This window comes from Melanaphis sacchari, unplaced genomic scaffold (genome assembly GCF_002803265.2).
Source record: "Melanaphis sacchari strain LSU unplaced genomic scaffold, SCAv2.0 Contig118_pilon_pilon, whole genome shotgun sequence".
Taxonomy (NCBI): Eukaryota; Metazoa; Arthropoda; class Insecta; order Hemiptera; family Aphididae; genus Melanaphis; species Melanaphis sacchari.
In genome coordinates, this window is record NW_020270462.1 from 17,425 (window position 1) to 36,188 (window position 18,764).

An 18,764-nucleotide genomic window follows, 5' to 3' on the forward strand; every position below is an offset into this window, starting at 1 on the left:
TGCAACGGTGAGAGCTTCCTTATGTGTGCCGTGTGCCGTGTGGCGTCTCCGTTTCTATTCTTCTAGTTTGGGGTTTGGAAATTGGCCACATCCTCGCTGTTACATACTTCAGTAGTTATTGTTATTGATAATCATATACTGTACAACAAGACATTATAGTCAAGACTTATTATTAAATATGTAGATAAGTTGAAGCCGGTTTATTCAACTGGTTATATTTCGTATTATTCGTGATACAATATTTGAAAATTGCAAGACCTTGAGATGCTAGCGCTCATTATAAAATATATTTTACGAGTTCAGATAGGTTATAGATTACTGGATTAGTCGTGAATTTATTGCGCTGTCAGCATCAACACGTTTTAGCATCATATAGTAATTTAAAAGGCCCAATAATATGCGTTCATTGTTGTGAAATTGTATTATTTTTAAGTTCTTTTACGTATTACTTTCTTGAGGAATTAAAAAATAATTTATTGTCTGCAGATATTGTCAGTGTTTATCATATCATATATTTTTTTAACTTAAAATATTATTTAGTATTTAAAAACGTCGATAGCTAATGTATTAAAACTGTCTGTTAATATTTAAAAATACCTAAATTTTAGCTCTTTATTAGTCATGAAGGAGACATATTCCTGGTTGATATATTCATGTTTAATTTTCGGTAAGTAATATCTATGTTAAAAATATAACAATAATAAAAAAAGAAAATCGTATTATTAAATTTATTATGATATTACATTAATATATAATATTAAATAAAAGTAAAAGCTAGTATACAATAACCTATCTATAGATAGTGAAAAGTTATAAATACTTAGATGTACCAGTATCGTTTTGAAAATAACTATCTGTCATAATATTACATTGAGCTATCGTTTTTCAACGTACACGAATAAACGTAACATTTACAGTTTAAAACAAAATTTAATTGACATACTGATGTTCTATTATGCAGTAGCCATATCAATCGATGATCTTTAAAGAATCCTCTTTGACTCCTCAAATTCCCAATTTTATTATTGTAAATGAATCTAGGAGTCTTAGGCTAGAACTTTAAAATTTAAATTTCTATATGCATTATAATTGTTATTGACTTACTAATATTTTTACTGAATAGTGAATTATAATATTGTTAATATTACATATTACTTTATCCCATATACTATAGCAATAACGTCGATATACCAAGTAATTATTTGAGATAATCTATTAGGTAGTTAGTTAGTTAGTATCTAGTATCTACACCCATATTCTAGCGAGTTGTATAATTATTTGTAATAATATGTGTTACTCGTAAACTAAATATAATAAAAGTTAAATTACCTACATTATACCGTTGTAGTTCTGTTTAATTAGATATGGTCATAATTCATAAAGCTAGGATTTTAATGACCTAAAAAATACACAAAAATGCAAAAATTATTATTAATTATTATTTATTTATTTTTCATATCATACAAAGTAGGTAAAAATTTGATCTAAGAAGTAAATTAAACAAATATATTCAAATTTGAGTAGACAATTGATTATATTACTTTTTCAATATCAATGGACTGTAGTAGGTAATTGGGATTAACTATACAAAGCATATTTAAAAAAGCTTAAAAAATCACATAAAATTAACGTAATATTTATAAAAACCAAAACAGATTTAGTTTTGGTTAGATAGGTATAGCACTTAAGAAAAAAAAATGCAAAAGTCATCAAAATCCTAGCTCTAGCGGTATGGAGAACTAGAATAAATTAAAAGCAGCAATCGACAAAATTATCAACAGTAATAAGAGAGGTGACAAGATATTTTAAGTTAAATAAAGATATACCTAAAATAAAAAAATGAATTTCCCAAAAACAATGAACCATTTTTATAAATAGTACCTAAAGTAAAACAATCAGTACCTATAATATTTGAGGTTTTGGTAAATAACGTTAATGGCCGGTGAAAGATGTACATTTGAGTTTAAAACTTGGTTTTTACATCATTTACTAACATAATAAAATCATTTTGGTAAATATACCAGAGAAAGATTTCATTCACCAATTTTTTTCTTTCACCGTAACATATACACTCTTTGAGATTATAAATCTTTGGGATATATATACTTTTTAGGAAATATATAAGCTCTTTAGAAAATGTATAAACTCTTTGAGAAATATATCTACATTTTGGAAAATATATAAGCTCTTTAGAAAATATATACACTCTTTGGCATATATTTTTCATTTATGGCCACATTTTTTCCTTATTAGTACCTTAACTGCACCTAAGTTAGTTTGTCATTGGTTAATAAATTAAACATATTATTATATCATATATATTTGATTTTATGATTTATATAGCTTTAGCTTCTTTGTTGAGTTTTTAGTTTTTTTTTATATCACCCCTCCCTTTTAACGAAAGGTTTATTGTGATCCTCACAAAAACAATAGCGTACAAATTTTCATATTGCTTGTACAAATAGTGCAAAAAATTTGAAAAAAAAATTTTATATTTCTCAAGCAGGAGGTGAACTGGTGTGATCCACACCAACCTCCCGAAGGGTTTTTGATATAATTTAGCCCCTTTGGTCATAAAAATTCGTACAAATGACGTACTTAATGATAGAATAATGAAAATTTCCATATTTTTAAAAAGAGGTTCTGGCGTAACGTACTTAAATTTTAGTTTTTTAATTAAAAATTTAACTTTATTTGAAGAAGTAGGGTTGGCAAGTAGTGGATTTTGGAGGATATGATAATAACAGAATCTATATGAGCAGATTCATTGAGAGGGTCTGCTCTGTATACTTCAAACTTGAAAAACAGAATTTGGAATTTGGTTTGCTATGAGTTTCCGTAATTGAGGCGATGTCTTACTTAAGATGGCACTATTTATTTACTAATTAATATTAATTTTTAAACTAAAAATTCTAAAAATAAAACAACCATCTATCAATTAGAATTAATAAATACTTCAATACCATTTAATATTTTACTCTTTTCGATTACATTTTATGCTTGAATTAATATTGTATATTTTAGTATCGTATCTAAATTTGTGTCTATGACTATGCATATAATGCATTATTGTACATAAATAATAATGTAAATGAAAAGCAATTTTTAAGAAAAGTGAATTTCGCAAACTTTTTATTAAAGTCATAATGGCCATTCAACATTTTAGCACACTACACGCTATTTATAACTGAAATAACACAACGGCACTTATCTTGTATCACACATAAATATACAATATATGGTATTATTTTATATAATTTTAAACAACAAATGTTGATTTTATTTATGTATAATAGTATTAATCTAATAGTTGCTTAACTATTTAATGTTTAAGAATAAATTTATATTTCAGGAACAGAAACTATGTGTGACAAAAAACTAGAAAAACGACAAGCTGAATTGTCTGGCTTAAAGTAGGTAACTTTTGTACTAATGACTGATAAACATTATTTTGTTCTAAATTGCAAAAAAACTAGAGGTTAGAATCCTATAGCTTCATATTATTAATAATCCTCATCAATCAATAACAGAATTATGAGCTATATTTATGCATTAGGTAGACTTAATATTTAATACAATACCTCATGAATTTCTAAATACCACAAGGATTTCATAAAATACTTATGAAAAAATCACTGGATGAAGTCTCTTTAAAGTTAGGAAGAACTAAGCTTTATTTTATTTTACTTTTTCGTGTGTAAAAAATAATTTTGATTATTAAGTCAAATATTTGTTTACTAAATAATCTCTAATCCAGTTAACATTATAATATTGTAATCAATCGTTTTTTAAACAAATTTTACTATTTTTAAAGAAAAATAATTTTAAAAATATATAATAAATGTAGATTCTATATGAATCACAATATTCCTTACAGATAACTGATGACTTATAATGACCATTATTTCTTAAAACTAAATTTACCTAATAGTTAATTGTTAAGCATGTTAATTAAATCATATTATTTATATTCCATTGGAAATATCTAATTAGCTACTGCTGTTGATATTTAAATTGCAGATTCTTTTAGAATTTGATTGGCTTAAAAAAAAAAAAATGATTTGTTAATATAATTTTTGTTCCATTCACAGTTTAAAATAATTGTAGACTTAAATTATATTAAACAATTATTTGTTGCAAATTTTATAAAATATTATTACAGAACTACTGAGAATACGTTTTGTTGTTCAAATGGACTGTGTATCTTATGGTCGTCAGTTTGTGACGGTCAAAGAGATTGCTCAGATGGTTCAGACGAAAACGAAGAGTTATGTGGTCAATATGAGTATGAAATAAATAAAACGTCAGGTACACAACAATATTTTTATGACTGTTAGTATTATATATTAAAGATGTATTTTATGAGATTTTATTTTATTTTTTTTTACGAATATAGTAGTCTATAGTCTGTATTTTTATTTTACTATATTATTTTCTTAAATATTACTACGATTAAATATTTTTGTTTGTATCATAAAAATTTGGATTTAAGATGATCAACATATACAATTACGTAGGTTTGTCTTTTAGAAAATTAAGTGTTAATAAATTAATGTAAAAAAGTGTGTGTTTATATTAACTGCATTATTCAATTAATTTTATTTTATAAACTATTATAACAATATTAAATATAATCCAATATTCTTCTTCTAATAATTAAAACTATTGAAATAAAATCAATAGTATAGACAATTAAAATAAACAAGTAGGTATATAGAAGTGTAATACAATAAAAGTAAAAATTATAAATTAAAACCTTGGTATCGATAACCTGTTTCCTAAGAGTTGGGTACCTACTGAAAATAATAATCTCAGTTACGTTTATGAAACTTTATTTAAGATAAAGAATAATTTCACGAAAGAAAGTTATTTTACAAATTTTTAATATATAAACAACAACTACGATTATGCATTATGTTTGGATAGATAGAATACATAAAATCATAATAGTAAAAGAGTTCTATACATAATCGTAAAGAGTTGGGCTCATTTCTACTACAAGTAATAACAACAGACCACATCGCTAAAACAACCATGTAAAATCAAAAATCTTATTCGAATATTGATGATCATAATTGGTTTTAATTTTAATTTTTTTTTTTTATTTTTATTAATTCTAAATGTTGTGTTCAACTACATCGGTGTTAACAATTTCAATTTTATTTTTATCGTTAAATTTAACACAAAATATTTTAAATACCATTAAACTTAAAAAGATTTATATTTTTATAATTTAAGTCAATTTATTATCGTTTTTTTTATATCTATTCAAATGTATCCATCACTAAATTATAATATAGTTTGACTATTTAATAAACTATATCCCACAATCAATTAGTACTTTCACTTTAATTCCTTCTCTATCTAATTGACCGCGAACTATACGAATGCACGGAGTCCATGCAATAGGATATTTATCAAATATACATTAATGTTAGATTTATATTTATTTTACTAATTAATAAAAATATGATTGTCTTTAACGCTATTTAGCAGAGGTATAACTAAGAAACTGTCACTAGATATGACTGTCATTCTTTTTTAGCGTGGATCGGCGTCCCGGGACGTCCGAAATAGATAAAACCCCTGGGTTATGGATAAGAGAAATACTTGCATGTAGGTGGTATTGAATAATGAATATGAATAAATAGGTACTTGATGACAGCAACGTAAAATTTACGCGTGTAAGTCAACTTGACGGAATTTCAGCTAGTTCACGAGGTTTTTGCGGTACGTAGGTAGTTAACGATCGACTAAGACATCGTGGTCCAAAGATAACATACGGTCGATCGTCTACTTGAGTATCTATATACTGGTATTGTTTGTATTAAAATAGTTGCAATTGAAAAAAAAAATTAAGTTAGGTTAAGTGTATAATCGTTTAATATACATTTTATAATCTTCAAAATTGTGCTTTATAATTTATATTATAGATACTTACTTTACTTACTCTTATCTAAAATATAATCAAAAATTATATTAGAATGCGGTAGAATACATATCACTGACCAACCAGTATCGTCCATCGATGGTAAAAAAACACTAATTGGAACAGCGCCATGGAATGTTGGAATATATGTATTAAATGAAGAGAGTACAAATTATGAATTAATTTGTGGAGGATCAATAATTGCTCCAAATTTAGTTGTTTCTGGTAAAAAAAATAACAGTATAATGCATTTAAAAAGGAATAAAAAATGTTTAAATTGCGTTTATAGCCGCTCATTGTTTTTGGTACGAAGAAATGTCATCTAATATAATAACAATATACAATGAAACATATAAAGTGGCCATTGGAAAATATGATAGCAATTTTACAGTAGTTGATAATAATTTTACACAAATAATAAATGTAAGTTATTAATTTGAAAGTATACATTTATGATATAGTTGTGAAATAATAATAATAATAATAAAAAAAATTATAGGTGGAAACTATTTATTTAAATGAAGATTATACTGGAGTTCACGGTTTCTATACTCATGATATAGCTGTTATTGTGCTATCAAAAATAATTACTTTTAATAATTTTGTTGCACCCATCTGTATCGATTGGAATGGTTCATACAATGTACCGAATGGAGCTGAGGGAAAGGTAAATTTTGTGTTCAAGAATTATAATTTATAAATAAAATATAATTTTTAAATCTGTGATATTTATACAAACAGGCAATATATACGTTATAATATAAAGTTATTTTGCTCATACATTTCTTCACAATTACGCTATGAAATTGGGCTTTACAATTATATTTTTATTTTATTGTAATTTAAACAATGTTAAATGGTGTTAATATTTGATACAAAAAATATCTCGTTTGTGTAGGTTTGTAAGTCAATTTCTTTCGACGAAAGTACTTGTGTTGACATACTCGTACTTACATAAATCAATTGAATTTTAAATTTGTAATTTGATTTTAGATAATTTTTATTCCTACCATAATTGACTATTGTGAATTCGTATGAAACGGAAATACCGTGAAATACTCTACTGCAGTGGTTCTCAATCTTTTTAGTTCCGTGACCTAAATTTTTCCCGAAAAATCTTTCGCGACCCACATGGTTTCACTTTTCAAAAAGTATTTAAATAAAAAAAAATTTTAATAATTAAAAAACAATATAATAATAATATATTATAATTTTAATTTTTTTTAACAAAACGGTTAATTAAATAACAACTAACTGGCGATAATATAACTTAGTTCTAATATTGAATCAACAACGACTGATAGTCGTCTTTGTCGAGCTGCCACTTAATTGTATTTTAACGCGAAATTCTGCATATTAATACCCGTCGAAATAAATAAATATACGACAAATCATTATTTAATACCCACGTAATTTTTGGTACTACATTACTATACTAATATAAGTATATTTAATAACAATATAACAATAACATATTTAATATTAATTTAACATACATATCTTGGAATCTGTATAATTCAAAAAATTGTTCGTGGCCCATCAAAAATTGACTGACGACACACACTTGGAGAAACGCTGCTCTACTGTATTATTTATAAATGTTGATATTTTGAAAAACAAAACTTAAAAATAATTATCTTGTAATTAAATTATTATATTACATTATCTTATTTTGATTTCATAAATGACAAATCTCAAAAATTAAAAAAAATTTTAAGCATTATAATATGTAATTTAACTAATTAAAGACACCGCCACCTACAAAAATAAATTAATAATAAACTCTTATTGTATATTATAAATCTATTTAAACTTTTACAGATTGTTGGCTGGGGAAATACGGAAAACGATACATTAGGTCCCATTTTATTAGAAAGTTCATTACCATATTATATCGACCGCATTTCTTGTGAAAATATGTTTACCGAAGGATATCAATATTACTTGACTAATGATAAGTTTTGTGCTGGTTCTGCATTGGGTAAGAAAATATTTAATTGTTAATAGATACCACGAAATCTATGTTTTTATTATTATTATTATTATTATTATTATTTAAGCTAATTTATATTGTATAATTAATATTAAAGACAAAAAAAATTTAAAAATTTGGTTATACTAATTTGTATGCCAAATGTGAACTTGCCATTAAAAAAAAAAAAAGTAGTTTACTGCTCTGATTAACAAATTTTCAAAAATTTATTTTTATATACCTAAGTTTAGATGATGTACGTCAAGAAAACTTAAAAAATTATTATACTTTCAAAGTTTCATAAAGCCACTGTTATGTGGTATCACATAATCTTATAATGTAGTATTTGTACAATCTCTGGAATTAATAATGTAAATTTAAATTGTACAAATTAACTATAATAATAGTCATGAGCAATTTTTTTCACTTATGTCTTTTATAAAAATTATCTTTAGATTCCAGAGTTGAAAGGGGTGTGCAGAATATCGGTGCCGGCTTAGCCTTTGTACACTCTAAATTATATTATTTAACTGGAATACTGAGTATGAAGAATCCAAATACAAATGATTCAGTTAAAATTTTTATAGACATTCAGCATAATGTTAAATGGATTCTTAAACTGTACAACAAATATTTGAATAATGTTCGTATATTTGTTTTTATTTACGTATATTATTGTTATGCCGACTTGATTTTGTTTATGAATATTTTTGCTTCAAAAATAACATTTTTTTTTTTTTTTTTTTTTTTTTTTTAATATATAAAATATTTAATTACATTTTTAAACATTCAAATATTTTATAGGCTATACAAGTTTGCGTTTTACCAACTGTTGAAGGAGTATTATATACTTATGAAAATTCAAATGAAAAATTAGATGATTGGGAATTAGTTCTTCGGTATCGTACTGTAATTGAGAACTGTGATGTTGGATATCATAAGATTTACTCCAAGAGTTATAGAGTTTGTCTGAGACACGGAAAATGGTTCTCGACTTCCGAGAAATTATGAATTAGTAAGGGTGCTACGTCAATTCATCGCAGCTAAATGCATCATGCGTCAATTCACCGCGGTCATTTTATCACGACGTCAATTTATCGCATTATAAGTTAATCTTTCGCCAATAATTTATATCGCGTGTTATCGTATTTTATAATTTCTGAACTCTATCAATACTAGCTTCAGTCTAATGACAATCGTGAAATCGTCATTTTAACCGTCATGTATTTATCGAATACGCTCATTTATCATTGTTTGTTTGTTAATACAATTATTCAATTATAGCTTTTCAAATGCTAAAAACTGAGAAAGGTAGAGGTATGTTTTGCTACGATGTCTATATATTTTTTAAAAGAAAAAGAAAATGATACAAAACCTTAATAGAAATGTAATCAATATAATAAAAATAAATGTCACGGATGGCTTCACTTAAAGAGAAATATTAAAAAACTGAAAATAATCACGTCTCGAGTTTATCAGACGTTGAGGTAAAAAAAAAAAAAAAAAAACCCCTTAATAATCTAAAAGTTGTAGCCAATAACAACAGTGATATGAGTACACAATCGGTAATTGGTTCAGCACTTATAGTTATATCCCTTCTGAATCGTCTGGGCACTTAGATAATTAGTATAAATAGACTAAAACGTATTATTCAACGTTTACGTAAGCAAAAGTTATAGTTGCCCAACGACCCAACCTTCTTAAATGTTATCATATTTGACGAAATTACAAAAACCATAAATGGAAATATCTTTTTACTCTTTTTACAATATAATAGTGATATTAATACTAAACAAATTTTAATTTTTTCAACAACATGTTTCTTGAGTTTTGTATCACGATGCGACAGTTGGTTTTGTGGTGTTACATTTTTTAGTGTTCCATGATTATATCATCAATTGTATACAATTCACGATGTTCAGTATATCATTGTGTTGCTTATAATTTTCAATTGTCATTGTAAATTTTGTTAATAATGTATATAATGTAAACGACAAACAATATTTATTGTGATATATGTTTTTTTTTTTTTTTTTGATTTTTTGTGATTATTTAAATAATTATGATTAATAATTATTTTTATTTGATAAAATTTAGCGATAAATTGACGTGCGATTAATTGCGACCACGATAAACTAACATGCGATGAATTGACCGCCATCATTTGACGTACGATGAATTGACGTAAATCCATTAGTAAGATATATATTTAAATTAATATGCTGATAATTATATTTTTGAATACTAAAAATCCAACGTTTGATTTTGTTTGATAATTTAAAATAATTCATAATACCTACTAATAATTTGTTATGTTTTTAGAAATGTGCCCGCCTCTATTATCAGATAGTTTAGATATTGAATGTACTCTAAATGGTAAGTTTTCTAAATGTTCAAATCCATCGATACCCAATACAATAGCCATACCATCCTGCAAACCAACATATTTTGAACCAATTGGACTAGAAAATACTCCATTTGAATTATTTTGTCAATTTAATGGAAGGTGGAATAATCGGCTGTATAAATGCAATCCATGTAATTGTATTTTTATCACAAAACATATTAGCTAAAATATGAATAATTTACTAGACTATAACATTATCCAAATTCTATTATTTTACTATAAATTTTAAAGTTTAAGAAAAACAAAAAAAATGTAAAAGTATGTACTATTGATCAGATAAGTCAAATGATGTACATTTTTAAACCATCAATATTTTATCATACAGTTATTTATTTAAATATTGTTTTAGATTGTGGAAAAGTATATGTTTATAGCCAAACCATGATTGCTAATGATGAGAAAGCACTTGTGGGAACAGCACCTTGGAATGTTGGAATATATCGATTAAACAAAAAGAATAGAAATTATGATCTAATATGTGGAGGATCAATAATTGCTCCAAATTTAATCATTTCTGGTAAAAACTGTATAATATATTTAAAAAGGAATAAATATTTTTTAAATAACATTTTTAGCCGCTCAATGTTTTTGGTACAAAGGAATATTATCTAAGAAAATAACAATATACGATGAATCATATAAAGTTGCCATTGGAAAATATGATATAAATTTAACAGTAGTTGACAATGAATTTACTCAAATAATGAATGTAAACTATTATTAATTTAAAAGTATAAATCTATAATAGTTGTGAAATAGTAATAAAAAAAAAAAATGTATAGGTAGAAACTATTTATTTAAATGAAGATTATACTGGAGCTGCCGGTTTCTATACTCATGATATAGCTGTTATTGTGTTATCAAACATAATTTCTTTTAGTAATTTTGTTGCACCTATTTGTATCGATTGGAACGGTAAATATAATGTACCGAATGAAGTTGAAGGAAAGGTAAATTTTGTGTTCTTAAGTTATAATTTATAAATAAAATGTAATTTTCATAAATCTGTGGAATTTGTACAAAGTGGCAAGATATAATATGTATTGTCTTCTTCATTAATTCCTTTAAAATTACGCCATAAGAAACTTACAATTTTTGAAAAACTTATTTTATTTATAAATTGCGCTTTGCAATTCGTTTTTGCTTTATTGTAATTTAAAATTTGTAATATTTTTTACAAAAATTATCTCGTTTGTGCAGGTTTGTAAGTCAATTTCTTTTGACGAGAGTACTTATGTTGGCATAATTACATGCATTAATTAAATTTTATATTGTGATTTAATTATAGATAACCTATATCTTACAATAATTAAATATTGTTAATTTGTATGTAATGGAAATTCAATGAGATACTCTACTGTATTGTTTAAAAATGTTGATATTTTTAATATCAAATCTTAAAAAGAATAATTTTGTAATTGAATTATTAAATTACATAATCTTATTTTGATTTCATAAAAGATCATTCTCAAAAATTAAAAAAAAAACTTTAATCATTGTATATTAAATATATTAAATTATTTTGTATGTGAATAACAAATTAAAGACACGAATACCTACAAAAAAGAAATTTATATTAAACTCTTATTGTATATAATAAATTTGGTTTTTACTTTTACAGATTGTTGGTTGGGAATTAATGGAAAACCGTAAATATAATCCCATTTTATTAGAAACTTCATTATCATATATGGACCGTAAATCCTGTAGATATATGTATACCAATGGATTTGAACATTTTATAACTTTTGATAAGTTTTGTGCAAGTTTTGCATTGGGTAAGAAAATATTTAGTTGTTAATAGACACCATAAAGTCTATGTAGTTTTTTTTTTAATAAAATTTCTTTAATTAAGTGTATAATTAATATTACAGCGAAAAAAAACTTAAACAAATTTGGTTATTCTAACTCGTGCCCCAAATATACTTGCCGTTTAAAAAATAAAAGGAATTTTCTGCTCTGATGTACTATAGATTTTAAGGGAACATTGTCATCATAAAGCTAGGCACTGTAATGTTTGTTGTAAATTTTCATTTAATTATAAATCATTCTCTACGATAAATATTTTTGATGAAGACTTTTTGTTAGCCTATGATATTTTTATATGCCTCTTAAAGTTTTTTATTTAATTATTATTATAACTAATAGGTATAGGAGACACTACCTGAAATTAAAAGTTCGTAAACCGGAAATATTTTAAATTATCTGAAGTTGTGATCACTCGGTTTATGAATATCACAAGTAAAGGAATACCTTATCATATTTATTAATATCCACTTCTTAATATTAAATAGTTACTCTCAGGTAGTTTTTTTAAACAAATAATTTATTAATTTTTATTATCTCAATTAATTAATGGAATCTCATTTATTTTATATACTTACACAAATCTTTATATATTATGTAAATATCATCAAAATTATAATATATTAAATTGATACTCTATAGATCTTAATAAAACTGTTAACAAATATTATAATTTGTATAAAATATAATAAAAATAGATACTCATTTCAATTTTTACATGTAATATTTAAATTCAAAGTAAAATCAAAAATACTTTTCTGAATAAGAATATAAACAAATATTATCAACTTTAATAAAAGATAGAGATGCTTATTATTATTATTGTGTATCAATTTCATCGCATGATGAATAATCACATGATTTATTTCCATATGAGCTGATCATAAACATAACAATCCCAAACTCATATGCAATTTTTAATGTAAAATTCAAAATAAAAATGCATTTTTATTATAAATGATAGTTTCTTTTACTTGAGGTACGATAGTATACGTTTATCGTTTTACGCCCGATCTTTGTTTTTGCATGATACTTTGCATCATTAATTATTATACTTTCAAAGTTTAATATTGCCTTTGCATTTTGTATCTCATAAGCTTAAATTAAGTCGTACATTCTCTAAAATTAATAATGCAAATTAACATTGTAACAATTAACCACAATAATAGCCATAAGTTTTTTCTTTTACTTGTGACTTATATAAAAATTATCTTTAGGTTCAAGACAAGTAATTGGTATGGGCAATAGTGGTGCCGGCTTAACCTTTGAACACTTTAACAGGTATTATTTAACTGGAATTGTGAATGTGAAAGATATAACTACAAAGGATGAAGTTATAGTTTTTATAGATATTCAGCATCATGTTCATTGGATTCGTAAACTGTACAACAAATATTTGAACAATGTTCGTATGTTTGTTTCTATACACGTACAAATTTATTGTTGACTTAATTTTGTTCATGGCTACTTTTGCTTCAAAAATGACATATTTTTTGAAAATATATAAAATATTTGTTTAAATTTTTTTAGGATATAAAATATTGCGTTCTACCAACCGTTGAAGGAGTAATATATTCTTATGAAGGCTCAGATAAAATTTTAGCTGATGGGACATTAGTTATTCTGTATCGTACTGTAATTGAAAACTGTGATGTTGGATATCATAAGGTTTCTTCCAAAAGTTCTAGAGTTTGTCAGGCAAATGGAAAGTGGCTATTGACTTCTGAGAAATTATGTATTAGTAAGTTATATTATATTATATAGTCAATAAGCTGAAATATTTACACTTTTAAGTATTTTAATTATAATGTTTGATTTACTTTTATAATACTATAATAATTCGTTATGTTTCTAGAAATGTGCCCACCTTTATTATCAGATAGTTTAGATATTGAATGTACTCTAAATGGTAAGTTTTCTAATTGTTCAAATCCATCGATACCCAATACAATAGCCATACCATCCTGCAAACCATCATATATTGCATCAATTGGATTAGAAAATACTACATTTCAATTACTTTGTCAGCCTAATGGAATGTGGAATAATCAACTATATAAATGCCATCCATGTAAATGTATTTTTATCAGGAAACTTTGTATCTAATGAATATATATTTTACTAAGTTTCAACATTATCCAAATACTATAATTTTACTATAAATTTTAAAGTTTAAAAAAAAATAAATAAATTGTGAGGGTAGATACTTTTGATTAGATGAGTTATATGTTATGCATTTTAAACCTTCAACATATATTTCATCATGCCCATAATTATTTAATTAATTAATTATTATAGTCTATAAAATATTCAAATTTTGTTTTAGATTGTGGTAGAGAATATACTAATATCCATTTATTGATAGCTAACGGCAAGAATGCATCTGTTGGAACAGCACCTTGGAATGTTGGAATATATCTATTAAACAATGAGAATAAAAACTATGAATTAAAATGTGGAGGATCAATAATTTCTTCAAATTTAGTCATTTCTGGTAAAAACTGTATAATGTATTTAAAGAGGAATTAGTTATTATTGATATTTTTTTATTTATATTTTTAGCCGCACATTGTTTTTGGTACAAAGGAATATTATCTAATAACATTACAATAAACAATGAAGCATATAAGGTCGCTATTGGAAAATATGATAGAAATTTCACAGTAGTTGACTACGAATTTACTCAAATAATGAATGTACATTATTAATTTAAAAGTATAAATTTATGATTGCTGTTAAATAAAAATTTAAAAAAAATTGTAGGTGACATTTATTTATATAAATGAAGATTATTTTGGGAAAGAAGGATACTATGCTCATGATATAGCTGTTATTGTGTTATCGAAAATAATTTCTTTTAGTTATGTTGTTGCACCTATTTGTATCGATTGGAATGGTATATACAATGTACCGAACGAAGTTGAAGGAAAGGTAAATGTTGTGTTCTAGAGTTTTATTTATAATATAATTTTGTAAATCTGTGAAATTTTTACAAGTGGAGATTTATATATAAAGTTGTCCTTTTCATTATTTCTTTACAATTATGCTTTGAGAAGTTTACAATTTTTAAAAAAGTAATATTCAGTTGTCTAGAAATTGGGTTTTATAATTCTTTTTTAATTTAAACACTGTTAAATAATTTTAATTTTATACAAAGAAATATGTCGTCTGTGTAGGTTTTCTTGTCAATTTCCCTCGACGAGAGTACTTACTATATCGACATTTTAACCTTATTTTAATTTCATAAAAGATTGGTCTCAAGAATAAAAATAAACTTTAAGCTTTGTATATAATTCAACAAATTAAATACACCATCGCCTACAAAAAAGAAATTAATATTATACCCTTATCGTATATTATAAATTTGTTTTTTATTTTTACAGATTGTTGGCTGGGGAATTACGGAAAACGGTACATTAAGTCCCACTTTATTAGAAACTTCATTACCATATATAGACCGTAATTCTTGTAGAAAAATTTTTACCAATGGATTTCAATTTTTAGTGACTGATGATAAGTTTTGTGCTGGTTTTGCAACGGGTAATAAAATATTTAATTATAAATTTCATGAAATTATTTTTATTTTTTTTCAGCCTTTGAGTAACCTCATAAATTAGTTTTTATTAAATATTATGTGTTCAGATACTTTTTTAAATTTGATGTTTTACTAAACATTGTACATTGTCTAAGTTATCACATTTCATAAATAATATTTCTACTTATCTATTTAATAGTCTATAATTAAAGCTAATAACTACCTTAAGTTACTTCAAACATTTTTAACTTAGGTAGTCATTTTTAGAAACATAGATATTTTTCGATTTAATTCAATTGGTAATTAACGTTTATAATTTGAGTCTTCCCATAACTTTAATAAAATTATTAAAAAAGTTTAAAATATAAATTTTAAATTTTATTTTAGTCACGTTAATAATATGTTACATAATTATTATATTAAAATTTCGTGTTTTAAAGTCATCTATTTTTTAATCAGAATTAGAAGTAAGTGTATTTAATTAAATTCAATCACATACATTGTTCAATATTTAAAAAGTCTGAAATACTTTAAAAATCGGATTATTCAAGGATTTGTATTTTATTATGTGTAGACTTAGAGATATTAGAGATGATATTCTATATTCCATAAGGAAATTTTGAAGTTTTTAGTCTATTCAGTCTTGGTATTTGAATTATTAAAAAGTATATTGTAGATATTGATTTAATTATTATGATCCTCTACACAAGTTTTTATCAAAATATGTACAATGAAGAATTATTGTAGTTTAATAAAGCTAAAATTATTAGAGCTAATAATCTTTAGTTTAATTTGCTAAATTTTTACTTCAAATGTTCTGTATTTAACTTAAAAGAGTTAAATATAATATAATGTTTAATAAATTCATAAAAACGAATAAACCTAAAACTATTTATTATACTCCTAAAAGCCAAAAGACTCTTCAATAATATTTAATAATATTATTGTAATCAAATTAAATTAATAACAAACTATTGATTTCTGATTAAGAAATAGATTTTGTACGAAATCCGTGTAGTATACTATTTTAGACAGGTATTGACACAAATATCATTGGTAATTTGTGTTATTTTTTATTAATTCAATCACTAATATTGATCGTACTGTAATGATATGCTCACAAATCATAATTTTAATATTGTTTTTATTTAACTATTCAATAAAATAAATAACGTCAAGATGTCGCACGCAAATAATCGTTAAAAAACCTTATAAACATAATTAATCACTGATGAAAGGAACGATCTATGTTATTTGGTCACGTAGGATCTCACACATAGTTGTGACAACTGGCGCAACACGTGTGATCTATTTTGTGTGCAGCCAAAGATAAGATATGACCCAATGAGGGTCTCTGTTGCCTAGGAGAAAGCCAATTTTTTTGGAAAACGCAGAGACCTTCGATTGAGCGGTCTGCGACTCTTGCCGACTTGACAAAGTCGTCTCCTCTTATCAGTGCATAGTGCATTTATGTCTTACATATAAAATATCTTTAGTTTCAGGACGAAATTTGGGCAAGGGAGATAGCGGTTCAGGCTTAGCATTTTTACACTCTAAGTCTTATTATTTAACCGGCGTATTGAGTCTTAAGGAAGCATACTCAAATAATTCAATCGCAGCTTTTACCGATATCAAGCGTCATGTTCAGTGGATTCGTGGATTATATAACAAACATAACTAAGTCCAATAAGATTATAGTAATGATAAATAATTAATTTGTTCTAATTATAATCAAAATCAATATTTGTATTAATTGTTTTTATTTTTATGTAAATATTTGTCCACAAGTGACAATAATGTCCTGATCCCAAATCTCTATACTATTCTATACTTGCAAGTATCTAACGAAGGTAGGTACTGAAATAAGTTATTAGACGGATTATTAATAATTAAAATGTCATACTTACGTTTTTTTAAGTTTTATATTTTCCATGCACTTACTAACTGCTTTCTTTCCAGGAGATCAATTTTTTGAACGTATTTTTTTGGTGACATCATAAATATTAGTCAGTAGTAGCCAAACATTTAAATACGTTAACATGCAAAATAAATTACACAAAAATGGCACATTAAAACAACACACTTTTATGCAATTTTATTAGAACAGTTAAAAAACAAATGACTAATGCTTCCGATGAAGCTTGGCATCTGTCTTAAAAGATCACATCACATCAGCATTTTTTTTGGTTGAACTGGAGCAATATTAGATGATTTAGATATAATATATATATTAGATATAATTATTTAGAATTTTATCACAAAATTGTTGTTACCTAACCAAAATTATCGTTTAGGACACAAATAAGCCGTCAATAAATAGCATAGGTAAGTTGCGTCCGAGCGTTTGGGACGCAACTTACCTGTTGTGATATTGTAAATTATTATCAACAATCTTATGGGACGCAAGTAACATGCAGCCAAATAAATAACGTACAAGTTTTCGCACCCAATAAACACCATTAATCATTAATCACTGATGAAAGAAACGATTTACATTATTTGGTCACGTGTAGGAACTCATACGTAGGTGTGACAATGTGACGCAACGCATGTGATCTATTTCGTGTGCCGCCAAATACAAGGAATGGCCCAATAAGGGTCTCTATCGCCAAGAAAAACGCCAATTCCTTTAGAAAGCGCGGAGACCTTTGATGGGGCCGCTTGCGACTCTGACCGGTTTGACCAGGTCGTCTCCTCTCACCAGTGCACGAGCACCCACCAAATAATCAAATGCATAATCCACTCGCCAAACAATCCAGTGCATGAGCATTAGCCAATTTGAACACATTGGATGCTCCGAACAAAAAATGGGTCTTTTCACTTTAACGAAGATACGTATAAGTACATCAGTATTTTACTTATTTGGATTTGAATGTCTATACTCTATAACTTTTTTCTTTTAACTTTATTAAGTTATCTGTACAAATCAAATACAGTTGTGAATAAGATAAGGTGCATGTCCGTCATATTATCTATAATAGATTCTATTATTTAATTATTAATATTTTATTACCACGGTGTACATGATCATATTCTCGAATCATGATCTCGAGAGTCTTTCGACGCTCAGGAGAAAAGTAATAACGTAAATTTCAATAAATCAACACTCATATTT

General features: G+C 25.5%; 1 protein-coding gene across 1 annotated transcript; it reads left to right on the plus strand.

The window, feature by feature from the left end:
- Positions 1–346: 346 nt before the first annotated feature.
- Positions 347–17,840, plus strand: LOC112604028. The gene is given in 24 exon segments (XM_025352883.1): positions 347–667; positions 3,353–3,413; positions 4,163–4,308; positions 5,984–6,154; positions 6,219–6,352; positions 6,429–6,596; positions 7,751–7,910; positions 8,357–8,544; positions 8,706–8,916; positions 10,224–10,439; positions 10,658–10,825; positions 10,884–11,017; positions 11,091–11,258; positions 11,930–12,086; positions 13,332–13,519; positions 13,645–13,855; positions 13,970–14,185; positions 14,441–14,608; positions 14,677–14,810; positions 14,878–15,045; positions 15,498–15,654; positions 17,146–17,346; positions 17,438–17,499; positions 17,609–17,840. Coding segments are annotated over 22 exon segments (3,555 nt in total). The 5' UTR covers positions 347–621; the 3' UTR covers positions 17,331–17,346; positions 17,438–17,499; positions 17,609–17,840.
- The last annotated feature ends 924 nt before the right edge of the window (positions 17,841–18,764 follow it).